The sequence below is a fragment of the Aplidium turbinatum genome, chromosome 15, assembly GCF_918807975.1.
Source record: "Aplidium turbinatum chromosome 15, kaAplTurb1.1, whole genome shotgun sequence".
In the NCBI taxonomy this organism is placed as follows: domain Eukaryota; kingdom Metazoa; phylum Chordata; class Ascidiacea; order Aplousobranchia; family Polyclinidae; genus Aplidium; species Aplidium turbinatum.
In genome coordinates, this window is record NC_137486.1 from 10,156,793 (window position 1) to 10,176,143 (window position 19,351).

General features: G+C 38.0%; 1 protein-coding gene across 1 annotated transcript; it reads left to right on the top strand.

Annotated features, from left to right (window-relative positions):
• Window positions 1–3,201: 3,201 nt before the first annotated feature.
• Window positions 3,202–12,920, top strand: LOC145784722 (CLK4-associating serine/arginine rich protein-like). Its single transcript, XM_082596577.1, has 12 exons — window positions 3,202–3,377; window positions 5,715–5,821; window positions 6,362–6,493; window positions 7,420–7,601; window positions 8,517–8,791; window positions 9,066–9,123; window positions 9,828–9,921; window positions 10,345–10,563; window positions 10,846–11,061; window positions 11,414–11,549; window positions 11,817–11,953; window positions 12,482–12,920. The coding sequence occupies exons 1-12, from the start codon at window positions 3,252–3,254 to the stop codon at window positions 12,516–12,518; spliced, it is 1,719 nt and encodes a 572-aa protein (XP_082452703.1). The 5' UTR covers window positions 3,202–3,251; the 3' UTR covers window positions 12,519–12,920.
• Window positions 12,921–19,351: the final 6,431 nt, after the last annotated feature.

Here is a 19,351-nt window from a genome sequence, read left to right on the forward strand (position 1 = left end):
CTTCTATAAGCTAGTTCCTCTGGACAATTTAGGCTACAGTTACAGTTCAGTTTGTTTTTATTTCTGACCATCACAACGAAAAACAATATATATATATGCCAAACATAGCAAAGGTCTATAAAAATGTAGAAGCGACAAAACGCAGACGTCATAACGTGCATGACACTAAAGCAGGACAATCAGTTTAAAATATGGCACGGTCGCTACACCTCAAAATTTACAATTTACATCCTCTGAAAACATCGAGATAAAAAATGAAGCAGCGCCCGAGTTGCTCATCAGAGCAACCGTAATTTTTTTTTAATTTTGTGAGAAAAACGAAGAGGTGCAGTCAGTGTTCCCTCTAAGGTGCGCAACTGAGCAAATGCGCATCAGACTATTTGCGCAGTAAAATCTCATTCTTGCGCACTTGCAATTTCCCAATTTAAAAGTAAAATGATCTTCAACATTATTTTTGGACAGAACGCTTCTGCGCTTATCGCATTTATACGTGTGCTGATGCACATGATGAATGAATATATCCAACCTACGGTATGCAGATGAGCCTACTGTTTTATTGGCGGAATCAGCAGAAGCTCTCCCAACAATAATAGAAAAAGAGAACAATATTGGAAAGGAAGATAACATGAAAATCAACACAAATAAGACGAAAACGATGATTATTACAAGAAAAGAAAATGTACGAAGTGTAAATATTACTATTGATGGAATGCTGGTCGATCAAGTCAAAAGCTTTACCTATCTGGGACACACAATAACTGAAAATGGCAGATGCGATACGGAAATATTGAGACGAATAGAAATAGCAAGAAACAACTTCGTAAAGCAGTGGCCGAACTCGGCAGCAGTGGCCGAGTGGTTAGCGCGTTGGGCTCGCAGTCGAGAGCCTGCATGTTCGACTCCAGCCACCCGCAATTGCTGTTGTTTCTCTGGGCAAGAAACTTTACGATAATTGCCTCTACCCAGTGATCGATTTCGAGTAATAAGTAGTACCAAGTTTAAGTCATAAGTAGAGTAGACAACCGGAAACAGACATTGCCGTCGGCTGCAGCGTGGGTCAGGTGTAGCCTACGTCGGAAGGCGTACACCGATGCATAGCGCTCAAGTCCGCTTTCCCGCAATGCAGGATAAAGATAAACAAACAAACAAACAAAACAACACGCAAAATTAACATCAACACTCGAAAACGAATTATGAAATGCTACATATGGACTACGTTACTTTACAATGCAGAAACATAGACAGTTGGACACTGTCATCACAAATATTTAAACGACTTGAGGCATTTGAAATGTAGATTTATAGAAGAATGCTTAAAATTTCATGGAAGGATAAAATCACAAACAAAGATGTAGCCTACTATCCAGAATACAAACCAACATGGAATTTCCACAAACAATTAAATCAAGAAAATTGAAATATTTTGGCCACATGATTCGCAATAATTCTATTCAAAGACAACTACTAGAAGGAAAAATGAACGGAAAACGAAATAGGGGCAGACCACCAAGAATTTGGAGTAATGATATTGAAGACTGGTCAGGGCTTAATTACAAAACTGCAGTAAAAAAATCTCACAACAGAGAAACTTGGCCTCTCATTGCCTCCAACCTTCGACGAGAGGAAGGAACTTAATGATGATGATGAATATGATGCACATGAGCACACAGTACCCTTTTGTTACATCACAATCCTTTGTCTTTGCTTCACAAACAAACACAATTTGTTCCCTTTTTATTAAACTTCTTCTAGACCAGTGCTGGTTCCCAAACTCGGTTCACAAAGTTGGTAATTCATTTTAACTCAGCATTAAAATGCTCATGCTCACTAAATCAAATATTTGCTCAGCCTGAAATTTTTTTAGAGGGTACACTGGGTTGCAGTGCCGAAGTCGCTGATCCAAGGCACTACCCAACAATCTCCATCTCTTCCCAACAAATTTGAAAAAAATGCAGAAACTCTATTCAGCGACTTAGATGGTTAAGGTTAGGACATAACCATTGATTTAACAAAGCATTAAGAGTCAAGAAGCATAGGCTTTGCCGCTTTTCTTCTTGTTTTTGTAAACACAAAAGTGTGGTTTACAAAAACAAGAAAATGAAATGAGATACAGTACCGTACTAACATTTTAGGCCTATAAGCAGCAAGGTAAAAACCGCAGTCTACTTTTATCAGAAGTTATGCTTCTCACTTTCTTCTTTATTAAATCATAGATTAAATCAATGATCATGTTCTAACCTTTACCGACTTTTGACGTTTCTGGAGAAAATCGAAACATTTTTGTGGAAATTCGGATTTCCAATCAGCCACTTTGGCGCTTGGCGCTTCCTCATTCTTTTACTTTGAGGTTGAGTTGAGGCTTGACCGCTTGACCTTTTGACCTTTTGCAGGAGACAAATTAGATTGCACTCAAACCAAGCTGTGGACAATCAAAAGTGATAAAAAGGCAATGCCTTCTATTTTGATTGTGGGAATCTTTATCCTCGGACTGAGAAAGCTTTTTTGAGAGTTTAATCCTGGCGGTTTCGCATACTTATAATAGTCTTTACTGTAGAGGTTTTGAACAGTCATCGAGTTTGGCAAGAGTGAAGTTTCCCACTGTTGAACTGTCTTGTCTGTGAATTATGAGCTGACTAGATGACCAATTGGTCTTTCGCTGCTCCAAGCTAATCAAATTGAATAGCCTACGGTAATTCAACACTGAGCGTACTTATGCATTCCTCTTTGTTTATGAATTGTGTATTATTGTGATGTAAGCTTATTGTGTACCGTACTGTACTATTATAGAATCTGATGATTTGCAAATAAAGTTATTTCTCTCCCTCCTTCAATCTCTAGGCGCCACTGAATAGAGAGCAGCTCTTAAAATGCATTTGTCAAGAACATAACCCTTGGGCCTGGAGACAAACTAAGGCCGCATCTGTTGAAATTTTTACTGCATATGGTGATTGATATAATCCTAACTTGCTGCTGCAAACTTGTCACTAAACATTATCAAACTAGTTATAAGCAAATGTTATTAATATTATTTACGGTAGCCTATTGAATAAACAAATGGGTTAGTCGGCTTTGAACTACAGAACGATGTTTGGGTTAGTCTTCAATGCAAAATCTTTCTATTGCAACGTCAACATTTTGGTAATGTGTCATTAAGCTGACAATTATATTATTATTTTCATGTTTTGCTTTTGTTTTAGAAAAAAAATTTAGTAACTAGGCTACCGTATCTTAGATGTGTACAAGCTGCAAAAATGTGGCATGAAGCAAGAAAGCAGGAGAAAATTGTAAGAAAAGTTATTGTGGATTATAGGCGACGTGCAGAAAGGAAACATGATTATTATGATAAAATTAAGCAAGACCCGACTAAGTTTATGCAGGTAATGATATACTTTTGTAAAGTAAAATTTATCCACAAGTAATGGCTTAAAGTCTGTTGGATTATATCTATGCCTCAGTATTGGTATTCAGAGCTTGAATTATTGCTGTTTATATATAATTGCTTTAAAAACTGAATAGTTTGATTGAGAAGATATTTTTGAGAAAATGGCTACATCTATTACATCGTGCATAGGGCACCACCAAAATGCGGAAAGTCAAACAATTTTCTGGTGTGAAATGGTGCATTGTCCGCAGAAGTGAAGAATTACCGGTAGTGCTGATGTAGTAAAAGTGTAAATCCAATGTAGCCACTGTTGTAAAGGCGGAAAGCGTGTTTTGGTGTATATGATATGTTGTACAAATGTACAATACAGCAATGAAGTCATGTTGAAAAAATTAAACATCAGGGGTCGATCTTAACTTTTTTTTCACTAGCCCACCGGACTAGTTGCTCCCCGTTTTCACAAGCCCGCACGATTTTTCATTAGTCCGACCAGTTTACTGACATTTCACTTGTCTGATGACGTATTAAGATAAGTACTGTAATTTGGCTTAGTCTGAAACTAACTAAAGTAAAGGCTTTCAGATTTCAGTATGCACAAGAGAGCAACAATTCACACAAAAACACCTGCTCATTCTACAGACGCAAACAATGCAATTTTAAAACATAAAAAATAAATGTGGCATGCGGTGTGCTTAATATTTATTTATGTTGTAATATTACATTGTGTGCATCTGTAGTACGAAATGACACGCCACTTGCCAGGGTGGAACAATACATAATATTCGTTCACTGTCAAAAAAGTGGACTATTGGATGGATTGCGTTTGGTTAGGTCTCTAGCCTACCGTCAGACCTGTCTGGCTTGTTGGGTCAGCATAACTGTTTATGTCACAGAGGCACACGAGCTCTTCAACTACGACAAGGGTAGCAATCCAAAGAGGAGAAAAAACGAAAAAAGTAGTCACATGCTCAGTTAACCGACTTTGCAGCCTTCTTCGTGCAATTTCGCCTCTGGCTAGCAAATTTTGCAGTATTTCAGAATGACGTCGCCAATCGCCATTTTGTAAACCGAAACTTCATCGGCAAATATTTTCACTAGCCAATCGGTCTAGTACTGCAACATTTCTACTAGTCCGCGCAAATTTTCACTAGCCATTGGCTAGCGGACTAGCATTAAGATCAAACCCTGAACGTTGTTTCAGGACTTCATAGATTCATTTACGTTATTCTTTCCTGTTTTTGTGAATCACAGGCAGAACCAGGGTTTTACTTTCAAGACAAAAACCACACCTTCATTCTTCGTATTTTCTGATTGATTTTTTTGCCTTGAATCATCTTGAATTGTCTGTTGTTACTTAACCTGGCTTCATTGCCATATGTTCTATAATATAGCCTAGATGCCAAGATTGGATTTTCACCTTTTCTACATCGGCAATAATTCTTTACTTCTGTGGACAATGTGGCAATTTATGCTGGGGAAATTTCTGTATTTTTGCCTTTTAGTGGTGCCCCCGTGCATATAATAGCTGTTTTATGCATGTTTTGTATTTATGGCATTTTCACAAAGTCATAATAACATTGGAAACTTCATGATGTTTCAGTTTGAGGTCTAGACAAGAGAAAGTGATTACTGCCGTGCTGCCTTGCAACATGTTTAGAAACTTTAGTAAAGCAGTCTCTACCTATTTTTTTTTCCACCAATGTTGATGTGATCTCCAAAACAGTTATTTGCTCCCTTAAACACTGGTATTTTCCAGTTTTCTGCCTAGGTTTAGCATACTCTCTGCCCAAAACTTTCTCAAATTATATACATTTTCTTATTTCCAACAGTGTTAAAAAAAATTCAAATCCATGATAGAATTTCCTATCTGAAAACATTGACTTGGTTTACACTTTTATCTGATGTCGACTTGAAAGCAAAACATTGTGATGTTGTTGCTCAGATTCTGCATGTGTTTGTGCATAAGTGCAGTAAAGACGTCACAGATATAAAGTTTTTTTTTGTATGGATAGCCTATAGTCACTTCCTATTTAATGAAATTGTTTCCTCTTATACTTTCAGTAAGAATTGTTTAAATTTTATAGCAAGTATGACTTTGGAAATTTTAAATTGACTTTAAATTTTTAATTTTTTTTTGCATTTGGTCAGATTGTTAATATGCCATCGTTTTTTCTTAAAATATATAATATATATAGCCAATACATTATATGCTTAAAATTTGTCCCATCTTTAAACTGTTGTTACCAGGAAGAAATCAGATTAAAAGACACATCTAACACAGCTCTTATTCATTACGCTAACCTGTAATTTATAACACAAAATATGTTTCTAGGTGCATGGAAAAAGGATGAAGTTGATAATTGATGAAAACATCACCTTTAATGATAATTCAAGTCACATGGTTCCATGGCAAGGGGACAAGTCCAACATGATAGACAGGTAGGCTATGTAATTGATTAAACTTCTTAAAGCTTACTTTTCAATCTTAATACCGTATTTAAAAGCTGTTGTATACATATAATATATATACATCGTCCATCACTGTTTTATTTTATTTTTCATGTGTTGTACTGCACAGAGTATTATACTTGCCTAATATATTATACTGTATATAACTAACAGTGCAGTTCAACTGTTGTGAGGTAACGAAATTGTGTTGGCATTAGGTGGTGTTGAGTATGTAGTTGATGATATAATTGTAATGCTTTCAGTGTAATTATTATATAGCAAATGATTGCAATGAAACTGTAATTCTAGTGGATGAACATTATTTAGTCAATAAAAAAATATAGCGGCTTATACTGACATTGAGTAGTTTTCAAAGTAGGGTGCAAATAAAGTTTGAAACATCTTTGAGTTTAGCGACTTAATGATTGCAAGGTAAAAACTTCATGCTATTGCAAATTATTGGAGTTAGTGGCTGGTAATGAATTTATTGTACATGTGAATTCTGTTGAAGTTTGTATTATTTTGCAACAGGTTTGATGTTCGAGCACACTTAGATTTCATTAAAGATCTTCCTAAATCTCAACAAAAGGAATCCACAGTTAGCAAAGAAGAGAAGAAACTGAACTATGAGAGATACAGAATATTAGTTTACAATGAGCATAAGTATGGTTCCTTTTATTATTCACAGAAAAGAAAAATGTGATACTATTGTTTTATTTATTTTTTTGAAAAGTTGACGTAAGTCGTATTGCTGCATATTGACTAAGTTATATTGCTGTTGCATTGTAGTATATATATATATGTTGACTTTTAAGTTTTAAGTAAGCAATCCACAATGTCAGTTTTCTGCAATTTTTCAAATTTACAGTACCATAAAAGATGACTGATGATAACTTAATGGGCTTAAATAGCATTATTCAAAACAAATACAATACACTAAGAAAATATTAACATAATAAACTCAAACGTTTTCGGCAAGAACTTTTTGCCCTTTCAGGAAATAGGTACATATATAATGCATTTAAACAAAAAAACAAACAAATAACTGTAAATAGTGGTACAGTGTTAAGTGACTGAAATAAATAACTGCAATATGCACTGAGCTGAGTACAACATATAACAACTGAAGAACAGATATCAAAGGTGTTAACATTTTTTTGATACATATGTAATCACAAGACAAGATAGCAAGTGGCAATTAAAGACAATCAACTTGAAGCAAACGTAATCTAATATAAATACAGTAGGAAAAATGCCCCTCTCCAGCAAATAACTGCTTGTTGAGCTAAGAGTCGCGGTTGCGTTGTTTTACTTGAAGTGCTTCTTGAATTTTGGTTTCAAATTCCGATTGGCAGTTTCAAATTATTTCAAATAAATCTGATGTAAAATTGACGTCGCAACAAAATACTGCAGTCGTTTATATGCAAATTTAATGCTACAATACACCAACAAAACAACTATCCAAATTGCTAAGTGATCATACTGAGTTGTTATTTAATTCTTGATTAGTGATTACTTGCCTAAATTGCAAAATATTGATGGGTTGACTTACAGTACAGTGAGATAATTTAAACATGTTGTTTTTCCAGGGGGATATCTGAATCACAACATCTGCATAAAATCTTCATCAATGAGACATATCCAGAGCTTACTGCTCAGAGACAAGAGGCTGAAGCAAAGAAAGTGCTTCTTCAGTCATCGAAGGCCACTATAGGATTTGATTATGGGGAAGGTAGTTGTGGAAAGGTTGAAGAAGAAGCCGATGAAGATGGTAGGGTGCAGATGTTTGTTGATGGTTTCAAAGCAATCTCATGTTCAACGTTTAATCAGTAAATGACTTTGAAATGCAAAGATATTTTTATTTCGGTATTTATGATTGTTTTCTTTTTCCTTGAACAAACTGGTATATATATCTTACAATGTTATAGAATATAGATATTATAATATGCTGAAACTTTCTGTTTCCTAGCACACAGTGAATTAATAGCGTATTTACATTTTAACTGTGTAATATTACTTGCGTAAACATACTACCCCATACCTGAGAAGTTACCAAATTTTAATTTTGCAAATATGATACTTTTTTGTATAAGTGATGTCTGTAGCAATGTGGTAGTACATCAAGTGCCGAAGAAAAAATTGTAGTGCCCTATTTTCTGTTCTAGTTTACGTAGCCTAATGTCCTTGAACAAGAAAAGTTAACATTAAATTGCTTGGCATACCCGTTATTCAAAGTGGACATCTCACCATGATTGCATATGTCTTCCATGAAAAAGTCTCAGATCTCACCAATTGAGAAATGGACTCAGTAATAAAGGGACTGATACTTTTTGGTTGCAATTTGGTTTCTAATTGTTCATTTTTTGCTTTCGTGCCATGCCGTGTTTGAGTTATCTGTTTCACCATGTGATAGTGGTCGTTTTATTTACACCATTGGTCTACCTACTGATGATTTTTGCTGACCGATATTAGTGAGCGTCTTTGCAGATTAACAACAGTTGTTCTTTGTCTTTATGGCCGGCTTTTTTGTACTCTCTTGTCACCTGGCATAATGCAGCCTTCGTTATTTTTAAACTCATTTCGAAAGATCAGCTTGCAATACCTTCAAGGGTTAGTTTAGTTTAAGTTTTACACATCTCGTTTTAAAGTCGCTTTTCGAACGCTTGAACCAATCATGTATTTGCAGACTCGGATTCTTCAGTTGAAGACGATGACGAATTTCTTTCCGACCTGGAAGATATTCCTCCGCTGCGTGATCTAAATCCTTCCGCTCTACAAGACATCGAAAAACACTCGCTCCATTTTGGAATGGGGTATACGGATTTTGTAAACGCCTTAGACCAAGACCAAAGTATGCAGTTGCAAATGGATGCAGCGAAAGCGATTGAAAACGAAAAGTTAAAAATGGCCGGAAAGAAGTCGCGAAGGGAAAGGCGTACTTTGAAAGACCAACGATTAAAGGTATGCTGCAGACACGGGAAAATCAGTAATCGTCATCAATTGATCAGTTTAAAAAACATTTTTTTACTACAGTAATAATTAGCAGCTAACCTCGTCGATTTATTTGTCATTGATGTAGAAAACACGCCATGTCTGAACTGACACGTAATTTTAACATATTTTTGGCAAACAAGTGTTTTATTTGTAGTAAAAAAAGTTGCGAGTGGAATGATAAACAGTTCGTACACACTGCACAGTCGCTGTTTCAGTGACTAAAGTGTCACTTTCATTTCAGGATCGTGTCATCGGACCACTCAGTTATGCTCAACGAGACGACAGTGATAAACAGTCAGGTATTTGACTATTATCAAGTTTAACAGTTTCAATGTTTGTGCGATGGTTGAGTAGTGAAGGCGTTTGATCACTCAACATAGTCCGACATACGGCTCGGGTGGGTATCAAAAAACGGATACACGATATTCTGACGCAACCGACTTGTCGCAAGATACATCTCCTTGGAAACTTGAAGTCTGAGAAACTTGAACCATTACTGAAGTAGTAATTGGTTTAGTTGGGTGGGAGTACACACCTACTCTTCCGACAAAATGTAGTATTGTTTGTTTTTGTTCTTGTTTTACATTCTAAGACTCACAAAATCACGACTTGCATCTACGCTGATTGTGTAGTACAGTAGTGTAAGTATTTCAACGCCACTCTTTAGACTTAAGTGCTGCCAAATGGAAAGTTACCCACAGTGATCGTTAAGAATGTGATCATCATTGTTTCGTTGTTTACAAAGTCGGTGCTGATCAATTGAGCTACCAAGGCACACTTGTGTACAGTATTAAACAGCCACACGGTGCCGAACTATGGGGTCTGCTACTATTCGGTGAGTTCCTAACCTCTAACCCCTAACCCTAAAACGGCAATGATAATTAGGCTACAGTACCCGATAATTTAAAAAAAATTGAAAAAATCCCCCGTTAAGGGATCGGACTCACCGAATCGGGCCATTCCGCGAACTATGAGTGTGTTCATCATCTCAATTCTTTCACAGGCAGTGGATCCGATTCCTCAGATTCGGATGATGACGTTCAGGACAGAGACAACGAAGGGGCGATAGAGTTTATCACTAGTTTTGGAGATAACAAGTCGGTAACGTTTGATTTACCTCGGCTGATTGTGCATGTATAATTCAAGTACACTTGTAGCAGACGTTTGTAAGATTTTTGTCATTTCTATTGCTGCATCAGTTGATTCTATGTTTCAAAAACAGTAGGAAATTCAGTATTATTTTCCATGGCAGTTGGTTACATCCCATCTCATTGTTTAATCACCTTTCCCTTTCAGCTAGGTTGCCCTGTGGTTGTACTCGTTGCTGTGTGTGTTTTTGGTCACCTTAATGTCTTGTTATTTTAGTTAAAATGTGACGTCATTAATATGAAAGGTCATCTGTTGGTTTCGTATTTGTCTATGTTCCGACTGCACGCCGCAGAGTTAAGCTATATCAACTACCGAAGCTGTGTTGTTGCAATTATAAGCGTTTTGTCAACCGAGTTTATCTATGTCTTCAGCGGTTTGGATTCAGCGAAACCTGGCCAGTCCGCTCAACCGGCAGTGACAACCTCTACCAATGAGAAATCCGCTGACAAGACAGTCAAAAAATATTCCAAAAAAAGTCGCTCGAGGTCACGTGGCAGAAGGTCACGATCACATGACCGCTACAGAAGGAGTAGGTCAAGGTCAAGAGGTTACGGCAGGTCACGTCGCGACAGTGACTCTTCTCACCGACGGTAGGGTTTATAGCACAGTGACTGAAGTAGTTCTCCCGATTGACCTACTTTGTACTACGTCATGTTTTGTGAATATTCCGTCTCTTGAAACCAACGCAAATAAGACAATGACTTAAAAATGCCATCATCTTCATGCCATTGTTGGTAGGTGGCCTCTACAGGTTTTTCCACCCCTTTCTATGTTTTGCAATTTTCAACCCATTCTTTGGTTTATTTGTGTTTTCAAGGACATTACTTCCACCGAAACGCGAAGTTGTTCTTTATTTATTTTTTTATTTTCAGCGATTATGCAAGTCATCGACGAAGATCTGGTTCTCGAGATCGCTCATACCGACGTCGGTCTCGCTCACGATCAAACGAACGATGGTCGCGCGCTCAGAGGTCGCGCTCACGTGAGCGAAGGTCCAGGTCACGTGACCGACGGTCACGGTCGATTGACCGTCGAAGGTCAAGATCACGAGAGCGACGAATGTCGAGGACACGATCACGTGATCGAAGGTAACACAACATGGCATTTGTTTAGTTTTTGCCTGCTTTGTATGGTTGGCTGCATCGCTAAGTGTTCAACAAGCTTTGGTGCGACGCTCGAAAGTGTGCCATTGCTCCAGAGCATGCGACTGCATTTTGGCAAGACCTTTAACGTCATGGCTGAGATAGGGCACGAAGATTGGCCTCTGTGCCTTCCCGTTCTAAGTCTAAAATCACCGTGCATAAGCCTGGATGCGACAAAAGTCTGTTTTGCATGAGCCATGCGAGCACTGCGAAATGTTTCCACTATGCATTATTTTTAGTTCTCCTATCTTCAAGGTGAAGGTTTCGTGTTATTTGTAAACTGTTTTTTTTTCTCCAGCCCCGGAAAAGTTGCAACTGCCACTCTGAAGTCTGCCACTCCTTCCAAATTGCCACCTGCCACTGGGGCAGCGACTAAGAAACTTACACCTCAGGAAAAACTTAAAATTAAAATGCAGAGAGCGCTGAAAAAACAGGTAATGCTTTCACGCAGCTTTACTGTACGTTCCAAGAAAATCTCCATAAGAAGATGTCAGAAGATATTTCAATACAGCACATGTCGGCCTTGGATGACGGCGGCTAGTTTAGTTTTTAAAAAACTTTTAAGAGCTGCGGTTTGAAGTGTACGGTAGGTATTTGACTGTATTTGCAGACGTAAAACCCAGCTAAAGTTCTTTGTAAGCATTTTTTGTAACATTTTTTCTGCTTGTAACGGAGCTTTGCTACATGTGTCTCCCAACCAGTTGAAAGCAGACAAAATAGCAATGGCGGATAAGAGAGCTCAAGCTTACAATGAACAAATGGAAAGAGAAGACGACCTGAGAGAGATGGCTCGCAAAATGAGGCGAAGAGAACATGATAAACGTGACAGATACGACAGGTAGTGACGATACAATAGTTGCTTTTATTGATCGACTGTAGGTCCAAGCTTGATAGGTAAGGTTTATAACGTACCTAAGTTAATAGAATTATTTTTAAGATGTGAATGTAGAAGCTGATTCTGCCAAAGTGCGATATTTAACTTCTAAAAATTTTAAAACTACAAAAGACTACCTGGTTTCGCACACTTTGTAATGTGTGATGTTTGTTTTTGTATAACGCTGTCTCCGCCGGTGTCAGCGAGCTGTGGAGTAGAAAGTTGTCTAAAATCCATGTCCTTAACGCTGATTGCTAAGTAGAAGGATATTTTAGTTTTATGTTTGTAAAAGATTTTGATATCAAACTCACATTTGCAGTCTCATAACTGCCTTTTTGTCCACTAACTTTCTGGGCCAATCGTAGACAGCCCTTTAATCTTGTGCAAGATCTGCAGGCCTTCGCTGTGCAAAGATTTAAACAAGATAAAGTGGCTATTTGGTGGTCATATATGAAATACCATCTAAAAAATTGACGATTAACTTTCTGACAGAAACTCACCGCATAGGAACCGTGGAGATTATCGTTGACATTCGATGAAGTGGTGATGTGTTCTCGTATGTTGCCATCCAAGATTTTTTATCGCCTTTCAGATTTCTCTTTATTAAAATCTACCCAGGTCGCTACTGTCGAACATATTTTTATGCCTCACAGAACTACAACAACTCTGAAAAAGAGTTCACACCAAAAACAAACAGCACCTGGTAGACTGCGTTTTTTGTTTTGTCATACAGTAGGCTATAACTTGTTAGATTTATGGAATGATGACTTCGTTTTCTGTGAAGTTTCTGAGATTGCTTGTAGCCTATGTGCGACAACTATGTTTTGGGGCAAGCTTGTGGTAGTCAGTCGTGCATGCGTTTGTTATTCACGCTGAAATACGGGGTCGGAATATCTTTGTAATAATAAAAAAAGCAATGCTGACAATTTGATCATGGCTATTTCACAGCAGAAGTTATGCAAAAACATGTAGAAAATCGTACTCGATAAAAGCACTGAAAGAAATCAACGAGCATGAAACTGTGCACTATCCTGAGCAAAGGTCTACCTGCTTTATCTTCGGACTGACAAAGCCTTGATTGGTTATTTCTGGTAGTTTCGCCTACTTGTAGAGGCTCTTGCCGCAGGGCCGGTTACCGAGATTGACAGAGTGAAGTTTTTCGATTGTTGAAGTCTTGTTGCCGGGGAATTATTTCATTCACTAGGTGCCGCTGAATGGAGAGCAGTCCGGTAGGCACTTTAACATGCAGATATCCAATCCAGCACGAACCAATCAGAAGCTACGCTTTTCATGACGTCATCAAGATTGCGTTTGGGAAGAATAAAGGAAAAACGCAAATTCTAGCTAAATTAAATCATCGCTTTGCCATCGGTTGGCTTGGCGCATTGGGTTAGGGCGGTAGTAGTCATTACAATGACGTGGGTTTGATTCCCACCTCTGCTATAGCTCTTTTTTCTTCTGTAATTACCAAACAAAGTTCAAAGTAATTATTAATTCTCTGGCTGAATGCTGGAATGGTCACAATAGCAGATAACGTAGCATCTCATTGGTTCGTGGTTGAATTGGATACGCGCGTGGATTATTAGAAATCTGCTTGTTAAAGTGCCTACCGAGCAGTCCTGAAATGCGTTGCTCAAGCACACTCCCCTAGAGCCAAACCAGCACCGCGTGATTTTGAGCCGGCTACATCACTTCAGTTTATTTCTGACCATTGCAACAATAAGACTACTGTACTATAGGTAGGGGGAGTGTGTTATTTGACGAATTTCACGATGGCAACGTGGTACGGTGCTTAAAATATGTAGAGTAGTATCCAAATCAGGAATATGAAAACAATTATCATATTGGACCACCCTAACCCCCATGTACATGCCCCTTGAAAAGGGGGTATCCATAAATTTACCAAAATATGAGTTTTTAAGCCTTTTCACCAAACGGCGTGTAGTTTGGCGGTATTTATGGTGCTCCTATAGGGGTTTTCGCGGTCTGTGAGTTCAAATATGGCATTAAAAATTACCTCCAAAAATCTAATATAATGGTAATCCAATATGGCGGCCAAAATGGCTTTTAGAATGGGTACTTTCAAAAAGTTTAACCAAACATAGTCATGTAATATGTCGAATTATAGGTTTTCGGGGGCGTAGAATACGAATTCATGATTATTTCAAAAGAAAAATAAGCTGATAACAACATATTTTCAAACTTATGACGTATAGGTAATTTAGTATAAAACACAGTATTCAGGTCTTTGTTAGATTCATGCCGTCAAGAACAGAATTTAAATCAGTCATCGTAACATCCGCTTTGCAACTCAAATTACTCAGGTAAGCTTTCAGATTGGCTCCATAAACAGAAGATGGCAACTTTTTGTGGTCTTTCAATAAACGAAAAATGTCACTTTGTTTTGGAACTGAGAGTGCAGTGTCACGGGCGTATTTGATCTCGAGGTATAACCGCTTCTGTTTCTCAATCTCTGTTATATTACTATTTAGAATCTCATCCACATTAGAGTCCTTCGTAAAAGGACCGCCTTGTTTTTTCAGTTTGTTTAAAGCATTATTTCGTCTTTTATCAAGTGCTACGTTAGCTATTTCTTTGTCGGCGAGGCCCTGTTGTTGCAAATGCTTCTGTTGCTCATCCCAGGCTTTCATTACGGCGGGAATCGTAAACTTTGCAATGTTGCCATATTCTCGGAATGAACCAGAAGATTTGGATTCTATCAAGTCCTGTGATTTGGCCTTTAGGCTACTTGAACAGTCGACGCACACTTTAAGTTCTTGGCGCCTCGTTGTTTGAGTTCATAATTTATGAATCCTACGCCCGTTCTGAATCCAGATTGTGTATAGGGGCACTTTCTAGTTTTTCCGAATCCATTCTTGACAGAGCAATCTCCGATACTCATCTGAAATCCAAATCCAAATATGTCCCCTTTCTGGCGTTGGAAACCATCCGCTAGTTTTGGTAATAACATAGTAAGAACCTTAATCACTTCAGGACGTGTGTCTTCAATTGCTTTACTAAGTGACTTACGGATATCTTGGCTGTATGTTGTCTGGTTAAAGCGTTCCAGGGAAATGAAGTTGCATGCAGGCTGTTCGAGATTGAGCAAAGCCTGAGCATCGGTTTCACGAAGGTTTTTATTCAGTGTTTGGAGAGCTTCTGTTAGCTTTGAATACTTAGTAGTTTTTGCCGTAGTGAGGGATAGAAAAGGTTCTACCAAATGCAATCCAATCAGTGCTCCTACAACGTACATTACTTTCATGAAATCTAGTTCTAGAAAACATGTTACAATACAAGCGAGCTGGTTTGTTACTTGCTCAAATTTTTGTGGAAAGCTATTCACGTCTTGAAGATGGTGAACAACTACAGCGCAAGTGAGTGTCAACCGATTAAATCTTTCATCTTTTAAACATACGGAAAGATTCTTTTTAGGCGCTATGAAGATATTAAAATCCACTGCTCTGTTCCAAGGCTTGTGATCGAAGTCGTGGTTTACGAGCCTTGTTATGCAATCGAGTGCTTGCTCGGTCACACTTGAATGTGTATTACTTGCTTCAACGAGGAATTTTGAATAGATTTTGTCCTTTCCAAGAGCGTTCTCTATCTCTGCCCATAGCCTCGTGATTATTCTATTGAAGATCAAAGTTGGATGCACATTACAAAAGAGGTGATCAGAGATGTGCCCAGTCTCAAGTCTTTCAGCTACAAATTTCTCTACCTCTAGAGTCTAAATTGTGCGAAGTCTGATCAGTAAGAATGAAGTCAAGTTTTTCAAACAGAAGTTTGGTGCTGACTCCACTAGTAGCTGATAACATATTTAACACGGCAATCTTCAGTTCTGCTAGGTTTTCACGAGTCTCGGATGCAATTGGCAATGTTGGTAGTGGTCGAAACATGCCATTTACCGTTACACCCTGAACTGAGAAGGACCCAGCTCCTTGCTTTTTTGATCTGTCATCTGCGTACGTAACTGTAGATTTTCCATCGCTGTCCATCATCTGTTTTACGATTTCATCTAACGCCAAAGCTTCTAAACTTCGCCCCACCTGTTTCACGTTGCGCTGATCAGGCAACGTATCTCTGTCTATTTCATCGGTAGACTCATTGTGAAGTTTCCATTTTCGACCAAAAACCTTATTGCCGATGGTCACAACGCCGCCTGTGTTTCTGACATGTGGTTGACGCTTTTTAATTTGTACATTGCCTCGTAAATCTCTGAACACACTTTTCGTTCACCTAAACGGATGTGACGATACTGCGCTGGCATGTCATCATGTTCATCAGATATACTGAGACCAAAATTGAGCTTTTGTTTCTTTCTATGTCCTCTTGAAACTTCCTCGGAATCACTTACTTCATACTCGCTTCGGTTTTCTTCAGCTGATTGTTCGGAGGAGCCACTTATCTCTGCTTTCTCTTCCCAGTATGATTTTTCTTAGACAGCCGTCTGGCGCGATCTGTCGATACTCTGCATATCCTGAGGATATTGCAAAACACAATGCAAAATAACAAGCATAATTCATCAGTATGAACATATATAAATGCTCAGGTATATTCATTGCGCATGCCAGGAAAGAATAAGCCTACTTTTGGGATCAAATTCGTATTCTACGCCCTCGAAAACTTATAATTCGACATATCACACAACTATGTTTGGTCAAAATTTACAAAAGTACCCATTCCAAGCCCCATTTTGGCCGCCATATTGAAATACCGCCATATTGAAAATTCTTAAGAATTTTCTAATGTCATATTTGAACACACAGACCCCGAAAAGCCACATATGAGTAAGATAAATACCACCAAAACGCAAGTATAGTGGGTGAAAAGGCCAACAATCTTATATTTTTCTAAAAATAGGGGTACCTTATATTCAGGGGGCATGTACATGGGGGTTAGGGGGATCGTATGTCGAATTTTAATAAATATTCTAGATTTTGATACTGCTCCACAAATTTTTAGCAGCGTACGGTATGAATCGACAATTAACACACCCCCCTACATAGGCTATATCAAACGTAGCAGAGGTCTAAGACAGTGGTTCTCAACCTTTTTTCATTCGTGGCCCATTTTCGTTGCACAAAAATTCTTATGGCCTATTAATTGTTTATGCAAGAAAAAAACTGCAAAATACAGTAGATTTAAAAAAAAACAGCAGAAAATATTTCAAAACAGGTTATTTATTGAACCGTGCATCAATGAGATGCATGCTCCTGAACGTTATTGACCAATTTGTAGTTATAGGGGTTCTCAACATTAATGCCGTATTCCTCCTTTGAAAGACACAAGTATTGTCAATTTCTCCCCACAATAATTCTCAAAAAATACTAAAAACTGATCTGCACAAATTTCAGTGGGCTACCGCTTTCAGTTAGGCGATGACTTGATGGTAATCACAAAGTGGTCTATTGCATCATAAAGTGTTGTAAAACCTCGACGTTGATCAAAATCTATGTGCTCAGTCATAAATAAATTAACCATTTGAATAGATTATTTATTTAGATAAATTTACATTTCTTTCCAATTCCTTTCAACACGATTATTCCCCCTTTAAGTTAAAAATGTCTCCTTGCGGAGCCAAGTGGCTCCCTATAAGAACCACACTGTTGTAGTTGCTTAAAATCAACGTTCGTATATGGTGCAACAGACGGCATTGATTACATCACGCCACCAAATTTTTATTTCAATAATTAGAATGGAAGTTACCATTCTGCAGCAAATTACAGCAGCACTATTCATTGTTGCTACAATCAAAACGACTAAAAACACACAAGTGTAAAATTAACTTTAGTAACACAAATGAAACTAAATTTTTCACTAACTCCGGCAAATTTTCAAATAGGCCTGTGGCCCACCTCAAAATCTTTCCATGGCCCACCGGTTGAGAACCGCTGGTCTAAGAGAAGGTAGAAGCGAGAAAACGCAAACCTTAGCCTAACGTGCTTGATACCAAAACAGGATAGGCCTAGTCACTAATGTGGCACGGTCGCAACACCTTAGATTAAGACTTAAAATATTAGAAAAACGAAGAGAAATAAATGAGCAAGTGAAATTAGTAAGAATAAAAAACAAACAACAGTTGCTATAACTTATTGATCGGCCTTGGTGCGTTATCAATAGCGCTTATGGTCGATAAGAGTCAGAGAACAATCTTGATGGGTTAGGTCATCGTGGAGAAGAACAGAGTAGGCAAAGAAATCCTACTACCAGCAAAGCCATTTTTAAACGCAACTCACTAGTAGGCTACCGTACCAGTCTTTGCAAGACTAAGGTACCTGCAGGCTGCAGCTAATAAGGCCCGCTAATTTTCAAACTTCAATATTTTTCTAAATGCTGCATAATTTTGAACGAAGCTTGGAATGAGAATACTTTGGGTCTACCTAAACAACATATCTGTGAAATAAGTTTCTAAGTAGAAAATGAGTTGTGAAATATTAAAAAAAATCTCAAGCGGGCCTTATTAGATGCATGTGTTGTGAATAAGGCCCGGTTTGAATTTGCACCAAAAGTGATAGAAAATAAGGTGTATTTTCACAATAACAACACCACAAAATAACTTCTAATCGTCAACACAGGCACAGAACTAACAAATAAATACACAGAGACAACTATTCCCTCCCCCCACGCTCCATTCTTTTTTCAAAGCAACATGGTGTTTTTTGATATGTTCGGGATGCTAAAGTATTTTGATACTGAAATTATGATATTTCCATTGCAATAACAAATTGGATTAGGCTAATGGTATAACAAGAATTGTTTGGGTCACTTAAGTTTTTAACCCTCACTTTCTTAACCAGGGGCGTACAATGGTACAATTTTCCTACTCCAGGGGCCCATGGGCCTTATTACCAACATTAGCCTAGTCTGATCATCATTATCAGTCTTGCTTTAATTCGAAAAAAAAGTTCAAATTTATTGATTTTACTGCATCAGCATGCACATATTTTTCACATAAAATGCAAAAAAACAGAAGTCAAAGCGGTTTGTTAACTGCAGAGCAGTCTAAAATATGTAAAAATTAATAAAACCACTCAATTTCAGTCCCCCCAAACTTCAACTTTCCGTAACTCAAAAAGTTCTGAACTTTAGGCTGTGAAACTTTACCAGTTAGTCTCAATTCACCATAGCAAGCAATCAGAGCTTCCACTTTTGTTTAAAAGACTTGTAACAACGGAGATCTCTGGGGTGGGCCTTAGTAGCCTAGACCAATCAGTCAGTTTGCGTCCCGCTTAGTAGTCACCGTACTGAGCTATGGCATGGATTCATGTGTGTGTGTGCACTGTGCAGTTAGTGTTTTTAAACTAATCGATTGTAGCGGACGCTGCTTTCAGCATATCCACCCATACACAGCCATCAGTGGGA